Raw genomic sequence first — 8,375 nt, 5'->3', positions numbered from 1 at the left:
TTATTGAACATTTACATTCAAATAGCACTGTTAATAGGCATTGGCTGGTTTCTATCTATCGCCCACAGTTGGAGTGGGCTTTATTTTTTATGTTGACTGTCGCTATTGAAAGTTGTAATACCAATGTTAACCACAAGATGGCAGCCGTATTTAAAGAACACCCCAACTCGTAGACTGTAATGGTGAAGAAGATAGTGTCATGGTCGACATAACGTCAAAACTAGAAGTCCGTAATTGTGTAATTTTTCCTTCCACAGCGTTGGTAATTCGTTTGAAGTGCATAAGGATTTTGTACATTTGTGCCCCCCTCAACCCAAAAAAAATTATATATTCAACGCCTGATAGTTCAATGCTATGGTGGCTTAATTGGACAAGCAGCTGTTGTGGTGGACTCGCCTTGCAGAGGAGATGAATCCAGGACCAAACTTAAAGCCCTGAACTGAGTGAGTGAACTTATTTATTCATTCGGTGTTTTGTGTATTAATGCAGGAAAAAACGGATGGTGGTTTAATATCAAAAATTTTAAGTGTCTAGATTTTTGTGCACAAATGAAATGTTTTGCTCTTAATGTTGGTTTGCTGTTCAGCGGTCTAGAAGGTCATCTTTGAACGAGTAATTTTATGCACTAACCCCAAATATTTTTCATTAATTGCATTTTCTTTTGTTCATATATATCAGCTTTGAGTCAAGTAACCGTCAGACAAGGTCATTATTTTGTCTGGTGTTGCTGCTAGATTATTAAAATGTAAAACCGATAGAATGCAATATGTTGAGCATATTTTATAGTGTTGTTTTTCCTGCACCGTACGGACATTTTTTTTTATCACCACTTTGAGATTGACTGTTATCACCCCTGAGTCCTTGTTGTGTGCAAACAATGCCCCCTGGTGGTTTGACTTTAAAATTACAGCACTGCTAGTAAGGTTCATTTGCTTGAGAAAGTAGTTGGCTGTTTGTGTACCATCTGCACAGTTTGTTTGATTTTTAAGGAAAAGAAAGCAACTTTATATATTAAGAAACTTTTATTGACAACAATAACATCTCTATACATTTATGCGCCCGGGAACTCTAGCGTAACTTTGACTATGATGATGGATGGATGGATGGATGGTGGCTGAGGAATCTAACCATGTCCTTGCCTGCTCTTCCAGCTACTGCTTTGCTCATGTCCTCTGATTGACAGCTCAAGGGTTGGAATACCGTGAGTACAATATGCATTTGCAATAGCTTCTTGAATCATGACAAGCAATGACAGAATTATTTACAGTCTTATTAGTACCTTTATATACTAGTACTACATCCCTAAACTGTAGTACTAGTATATATTTTAATTGAAAAAACAAATCATCCAACTGTATTTACAATTAAGCAATATATGAAGTTTTTTTTTTTTTTTCTATCCCAAGTCAAGCAGCTTTCATTTGTGTTCATGTGCAGAGGAGACATTTTAAATTCGTCCATAATATTCATCATATGGCTCTCTGTAGTTGGTGGTCTGAGGGCGAGGGATGCTATAGTCTTTATTGGGGTCAATGTCCTGCAACGCACACGCACACACACACACACAACCTCAATTCAATTGCGGTAACACTCTTGATAAACTGCGCTGTCAGGAAGCATACAGTGTGACTTAACAAAGGAAAGGTCACAGCGTGCAATTAAATACGAGATGGTTAATCCTGACAGTTCATTACTCACGGTCATAGAGAATCCCGACTCGTAGGGCGATCGCAGTTTCGAATCGTGTCGCCTGCCTGAAGGGAGAAACGTCATACGCTTAATTTGTTACTCACTTAAACGTGACAGCTGAGATTGTAGTGTATCATATTTTTAATCATTAAAGATAATCATTTCTGACACACATGAAGATTGCCACAGTGTAGCGCCAACTAGAGGCAAAAAGGAGACACTCAGTGTTAGATTGTTTTAAGTATCGGCGACTGGTATCGGAGAGGACCCGATACCTTGAAATAAGGCCAGTCTGATATTGTTACTTGGCCCATCCGTATTCAATTCCATTGTGGTTAAGCGGAAGCGGCGAAATGGTCTCACCTCTTCGCTTTTCCGGATCGTTCTCGAAGCTTCCGTTTTCTGTTCCCGCCTTCGGACTGTTCAACCCCGGGATGTCAGCGCTGGGGCTGGTCCAGCCGGCGAAGCTCAGAGGCACCTCTTTGGATTTGGCCTCCCCCCTGCACAGGAAGGCAACTTGCGACAAGCCGTGTCCCGCCAACAACACCCATCCGTTGGCGACCAGTGCCACGGCCAGCACCGGGTCGTCCCACTGCGGCCGACGTTTCAGCTTGACGTTCCCTCTGGTGAGCATTACGATCCACACCACCCAGATGGCGGCGGAGAGCAAGAGCGTGAGGAAGAGGAGCACGGCCTGTTGCCGGCTCTGCTGGTGAATGGCGCCGGCGTAGGTGTAGCTGTACGTGAAGCAGGAGCGACACAAGAAGTGCAAGGAGAGGATCACGCCGATGGCCAGGAGGCACAGGACGTAGATCTGCAGCATGACAAACTCATCCTGGTTGTACTCGCAGGGCTTCTTATCCCGCACCAAGACCAGTACCAGCCACTCTGTGGCGATGATCACCTGCACGATGAAAAGCCCCAAAGCCATGGCGGGCTCGCCCCAACCTCGAGCGGCCGCAAAGCCCAGCAGAGCGAGGCCGCGAGCCAGCAAGCAGGAGAAGGCCAAGGCGAAGAAGACGCCGAACAGGAAGAGCCTGGTGGGACACGTCTGAGGGCCGAGCTGGATGATGAAGGGGAAGGTGATGGCAAAGATGCCGGCAGTGGCCAACAAGAACATGGACATGCAGGCCACCGTTCCTCCTATGTGGCTGCGTTGCTGCCGTAAGGAGATGCAGATCCACAGGGACCAAACATGGAGGCCCAGCAGGAGGAACATACTGAAGATGAAGCCGGCGGAGGCCAGGGTCTCCAGAATGATGCCCCACATGGCTTTGCGGTCACACAAGTACCTATAGACAGGATCTAGTCCTGGGCGACAGCCCGGAATAGCCTTGGTGGAGTTTGCCGAAGAACTCCCATTGATGATGTTGCTTGTTGCCCATGACTGAGATGAACATGTGAAAGGGATGTGGAGGAGAAGGAGAAGTGGAAAGGCCAACTTGGGATCTTCAGGTGAAAAGGCTGGACTCATTTTGGAAGTGCACACCAGGAATTTGGTTCCTCCTTATGTGTCCTTAAATATGTGAAAACAAACACAACAAGGAAAGTATTGAGACAAAATGGCCGCTCAGCGTAGTTACATCGGCGTTCCTTTTTTTCTTTTGCTTCTTTTTCTCTCAATTAACTCACATGCAGTACCTCAATCCAAAGCAACAGCTCAGAACTCAGAAAACCCCTCTAAACTCAAGAAAGCCCGGCTCACAATCTCCTCCTTGTTCATTCCAAAGCGTTTGATGGGTTTCTCCCACATCAAAGTCATTAAAGCGTGATGTCATTGACCTTTGGGACACAAAATGATCCGCTCCTGCTCTGAATGAATCGTGCGCTGTCCAATCGATTCATTTATTGATTCATGAAGAGGTGTGTCTCATTGTGTCATCACGCCGACTTGGCGCCGTCGACAGTTGAGTGGAAAGGCAACGGCAGAAAGAAAACATAAACATGTCGGAACAAGGAAAAGCGGTTTGAGCGCGGGCCACAACACACGATTACGCCCGTTTCGTGTGAGAACGGAAAACGAACACTATTGACTCGCCTCCAAAATGAGACAGCGGGGTGAGTCAATGAAATTTGTTTTGCAGTGCAGTTTGAAGAGGCTGGGAAAGATAAGTAGGTAGACTAGTATCAGTTCCCGCAGGCACATAAGGCAGCCTTTGTTTCATTGGCAGATTTAAATAAGGTCTTTATTTGCATCAGCAGTGGATTGATATGACCCAGTTTGATCAGGCTATTGTTTTTTGGGGATTGTGAAAAAGAGTATGGGATGGGTTGAATCGCAGTTTATGAAAAAATAATAAAAAAAATTTATAGCGTCTGACCACATTTGGGTGGTCAGTAAACACCCCAAAATGGTCGCCAGTCAATCCCAGGCCACACGTGGACAAACGACCATTCGCATATGTTAGTTAGTAACCACGGTAAAAACACGCAAACACGACATCATCGTCAAGTACGACCGCAACAACGTCAAGTGTTTATGATGTGTTGATCAAAGGCGATTATCCGTAGATGCGGAATTGGATATTTGAATCTCCATTTATGCTGAAATAGCAAAACTGCCACTTACCACAAATCCTTACCACGGACTCAGTTTTGTCGCGACGCACACTGTTGATGCATGGATGGACTCAATGTGTAGCCACGTGGACGTCTCCTGCATCCCTTCTCACACGTTCCTACCTTCCACTGTCTATAGGTGGGGTTCACACACCTGAACAACACACACACACACACACAAAGGGAGAGTTTACTCCTCCCTAGTTTTCCTGCTCCCCCACAGGAATTTGAATCATGCTTGCCGATAACTGTGCACGCTCTCGAGACCGAGTGGAATTCCCCAATGATTCTGCTCTCGACCTGACCAAAGAGCAGGGACAAGGGGGACTGAGTTGTCGCCACGGTTACGCCGTCATGACAGCAACAATAGCTGACAGTGATGAAATTAGCTGGAAGGTCTCTGCTGTGTCAATAAATGAGAGCTGTTCTTTTCGGGCAAGCCCATACGTACGATTTTAACTCGTGTTAAGACAAGTCGGGATGTTAGCGGGTGTGTTCTCTTCAATCTCAGCTTCATCCAAATTTGTTCAATCGTATACAGAACTAGCGTGTAACACCGTAAATAGCTTTTGGGGTTGTTTCTAAATGCAAACTATTTACGACTTTTATTTGTATCATCCCTTTATTGTGCCGCTGTTTTTCCTGAAGCGTTCCCAAAACAGTTGAGTTCTTTGATCCGGAGGCTTGAGCTTTATTTTGAAAAGCAAAAGTAACCATAGCAACGCAAATGTGGGAACGTTTGTTTTTGCTTACTCACTTGGATGGAAGTTGCCATGTTGTTTTAGTGATTAATTACAGTTAAGACCTTGAAAAGACATGACGCAGACTGAGGCTTCGGGCTTTATATATATTTTTTTCTACATTTATTTATATATATATAATTTCATATATTTTTTAATTAAATTTTACTTTTAATTTATTTTAACTGTCTATGTTGTCGTATATTTGTTCCACTTTGTATGCACTAGTAGTTGTTTGCAGCGTTAGTTTGTTTCCAACAAGAAAGGAACATGGTGAGTTGTGTAAAGAAAGCAATTTAATGCAACTATTCGGACACGTCGTTCACTTGCCGTATTGATCATCTGTATAGCGGAAGGAAGAGAGCATCTGAAAGTGCATTGCAATGTTCACCGCTACAGCGTCCTGCATACTCTCCGTGATGGTTACAGTGAAGTCGTACAACGCGGCAATAACAAAGGAATAAAAAAAAAAAAAGGGAACAACAGGAGATACGTGACAAAGTATTTACATTCGATTCAACCGCTAGAAGCAAATCAAGCTAGTTTTTCTTCGGGTTCTTTGGCAAGGGTTGGGGTGGGTGGGCCTCTGTAATACATGGAAGATTAGATCGGAAAAGGGAGCGTGAAATGTTCTCGTCAATCTTTCAAGCGTATTATATACTGTAAACAGTATGATATGTATCATCATATATGAAAAAATAAATAAGAGCATGATTAAGCTCCCTCTCCACTCAGTGGAGCGAGGCCGGAGGTAGATGACGAGAAGGGCATTAAGGGGGACGCCGGCCACCTTATCCCGACGAGCCGAGCCGAGGAGCGATGGAGGGAGGGAGGGAGGGAAGAGAGCGGCTTTAAATGATGCCGTATTTGGCCAAGTCGCTGAGCTCCATGTCGCCAAAGGCTTCCCATGGGCACACGACTGTGATGTCCGTGCCGAGACCCTCCATGCCGGGGATGTCGTCACCGAAGCTGCAAATGAGGGACAATGAGCACATTAGCGGGAACGCTCCTCTTTCGGTTGTATTTATTTTTAACTCATTCCGTCGATAGACGTCAAAGATATTAACTGGGTTGGCAGGGAATGAGTTAAAGGGCAACACGGAATGAATTTTGTATTTACCCCCTCTGGCCTGGTTTGGGGGCCTTGCTCTTGAATGTACGAGTTTGCCTCTGCTTGAATTTGGGCGGGCCTTTCTTGGGTGTAGTTGGGCCAGTGGTTCCGCCAGGGGCCAGGGCGCTTCCTGCCGGTGGGCCGCCGTTCATTGTTCTCTAAAAAAAAAGAAAAATCAAAAGATCAGGTCTTGTGGCTTCTTCTCTTTCTGCCTGATGCCCTGCTGCTAATAATCCTGTTAGCGTCTGTCTCTGCACTAATCTGCACAGATTATGCAGATGGGTTTAAACTACCAGATTTGCTCTAATCCCCCTTTTGATCCACCGCAAACTAATTGCCCTTCCTCGACAACACGGATGCACACCGTCCGCTTCATTAACCGCACAATTTACTATGACAAAATAAATTCGACCAGCATATAATAATTTGGATTAATTTAGGATTGCGGTGTTAAATTCCCTCTTATTGGTTACGTAACACAGCACACACACACGAGTCAGTTCAGCTTCTATATAAAATGAAGTGAAGATGAAGTGATTGAAGAGCCATCTGCTCAGGTCAATCCTATTCCATGTTTGCCTTGTTAAATTATCACTACCAATTAAATGATACATATTACAAATTGAGCCGAATAGTAACAATCTAGGTTGAGCAAGTTCAAAAGCATCGTTGTTAGTCCTCACCTGATGGAAATATCCCAAGAGGCCACCACTGATCTCTCCTCCTTCTCCTGCTTCTGTCTGTGACATTTGCTATCTGCGCCATGCTTTTATATCTTCATCACTAATCCCTTCAGACACCTCTTTCCAGTCACGTGGTCCCCTAAAGTCATCTTAACTCCTGCGGCACTCCCTCGGGCCTTGCTGTGTGCGCACACAAGTCAGAGGTCAATCTGTACCGATTCCATCAGGTTGATCCTTCTAAAACCTCAGTGCGTCTGACAAGAGATTTATGGAGAGGAGGTGGGGGAGAAGCTTCTGGTCGGGTTTCTGCTCCATGTGCTCGGTCGGATGAGCTCCCATGTGCTTGTTGTTGTTCATTCCGGACCTTCCACACGTGAAGAAATGTCTTACGCTTAATTGACATAACATCACAGCAATCTAATTATAAGACACATTGGTGTTTCGGACATCATTAGTGGAAGATGAAGTCAAGATATATTTTTGTGTGACAACTCGAATAAATAGTTTGACTTTTCAAATTAAAATCGCAATATTTATACCTAGAATGGACAATGTTAAGGGAATTATGCTGTCCAAAAAAAAAAACTCTGGACTTACAATTCATAGATTTTTTATTTTTTTTTACCTGGTTGTCTGCTCCCAAACGAGGCCAACACAATGGCTAAGCCTCTTTATCTTCATGTAGGGCGCAGAGCGCAAAGCGTTGCCCTTTTTAACACTAGCACACGCCTCGACATGTGCTAACTGGATCTTCATTCTAAAGGTCAGGAGCCAGGAAGCACCACTTCTTCATATCTAGTAGACACAGGGAATGCAAATATACTTTATATCCTGCATAAAGAAATATTACATTGAAATTGTCATAGTGTGGATGTTTAGTTAGTGGTGATAGAGTATAGTAAATCTAAGTTCATGTCTCGATACTGGATTTGGTGACTATTAATCACGTGACCGAAACGTGGGTGGCCATGAATGATTTGCACTCGGTGTCAGTGAGCCGTCACAAACATATGCTGTGTCGGGGTCTCTATTGTAGGTCAATAGGTCAGTCACACAAACGCGCTAATACTTTTAATTACCGCTAGATTAACGCGGGCGCCTGGCAATAGCGCTATGATGTTAAGACATATATGGAATCATGTCAAAGCAAGAGGTCCTACCCTGGTCTTATTTATTTATTTTTATTTGTTATTTATTTTTTCTTTATTAATTTTTTTATGATGTCTATGTGTGAGGCAGCAAGAGGTCCCGGTCAGCTCTGAACAACAAGTACAGAATGTTCATTCAAGAAGTTTCTCAATATGCGCGTGTGAACGCAAACAAACATTTTATCTGTGGAATGCACTGAGGTTCCGACTGACGCCTTAAAAAAAAAAACTAATGCTTGCCTTTTAATGGTGTGTGAACATACCATAGTGCATCTGAAGTACCCGACTCTCCTTTTATGGCGCATAAATATTTTGAAATGACTAACTCTCTTAGACATGAAAGTCTTGGATTTTGCCACAAAACATTTGATGACAAGCATGCATAATCTCGTAGTATTTATAGAATGCTGGACTCTTGCACAGGCATGGCAAGTTTATAATTTCC

At 43.9% G+C, this 8,375-nt stretch overlaps 2 protein-coding genes across 2 annotated transcripts; both read right to left on the bottom strand.

The window, feature by feature from the left end:
- Positions 1-1,003: 1,003 nt before the first annotated feature.
- Positions 1,004-4,515, bottom strand: LOC133170703 (G-protein coupled receptor family C group 5 member D). Its single transcript, XM_061303818.1, has 4 exons — positions 4,259-4,515; positions 2,053-3,205; positions 1,699-1,754; positions 1,004-1,537 (listed from the first exon to the last, which is right to left on the bottom strand). The coding sequence occupies exons 2-4, from the start codon at positions 3,161-3,163 to the stop codon at positions 1,448-1,450; spliced, it is 1,257 nt and encodes a 418-aa protein (XP_061159802.1). The 5' UTR covers positions 3,164-3,205; positions 4,259-4,515; the 3' UTR covers positions 1,004-1,447.
- Positions 4,516-5,772: 1,257 nt separating this feature from the next.
- Positions 5,773-7,001, bottom strand: pde6hb (phosphodiesterase 6H, cGMP-specific, cone, gamma, paralog b). Its single transcript, XM_061303819.1, has 3 exons — positions 6,783-7,001; positions 6,109-6,257; positions 5,773-5,957 (listed from the first exon to the last, which is right to left on the bottom strand). Exons 1-3 carry the CDS (start codon positions 6,846-6,848, stop codon positions 5,840-5,842), a joined length of 333 nt encoding a protein of 110 aa, XP_061159803.1. The 5' UTR covers positions 6,849-7,001; the 3' UTR covers positions 5,773-5,839.
- Between the last annotated feature and the right edge of the window lie 1,374 nt (positions 7,002-8,375).

The sequence above is a fragment of the Syngnathus typhle genome, linkage group LG17 (genome assembly GCF_033458585.1).
Source record: "Syngnathus typhle isolate RoL2023-S1 ecotype Sweden linkage group LG17, RoL_Styp_1.0, whole genome shotgun sequence".
NCBI lineage: Eukaryota > Metazoa > Chordata > Actinopteri > Syngnathiformes > Syngnathidae > Syngnathus > Syngnathus typhle.
This window is presented reverse-complemented; position numbering and strand designations above follow the sequence as displayed.

Coding starts and splice junctions, on each gene's coding strand:
- LOC133170703 (XM_061303818.1), bottom strand. CDS start 3,163: ATGAGTCCAGCCTTTTCACCTGAAGATCCCAAGTTGGCCTTTCCACTT. Junction 1,755..2,052: donor CGATCCGGAAAAGCGAAGAG/GTGAGACCATTT, acceptor TTCTCCCTTCAG/GCAGGCGACACGATTCGAAA. Junction 1,538..1,698: donor AGTCGGGATTCTCTATGACC/GTGAGTAATGAA, acceptor TGTGCGTTGCAG/GACATTGACCCCAATAAAGA.
- pde6hb (XM_061303819.1), bottom strand. CDS start 6,848: ATGTCACAGACAGAAGCAGGAGAAGGAGGAGAGATCAGTGGTGGCCTC. Junction 6,258..6,782: donor TCTTGGGATATTTCCATCAG/GTGAGGACTAAC, acceptor CTTTTTTTTTAG/AGAACAATGAACGGCGGCCC. Junction 5,958..6,108: donor CCCAAACCAGGCCAGAGGGG/GTAAATACAAAA, acceptor CCTCATTTGCAG/CTTCGGTGACGACATCCCCG.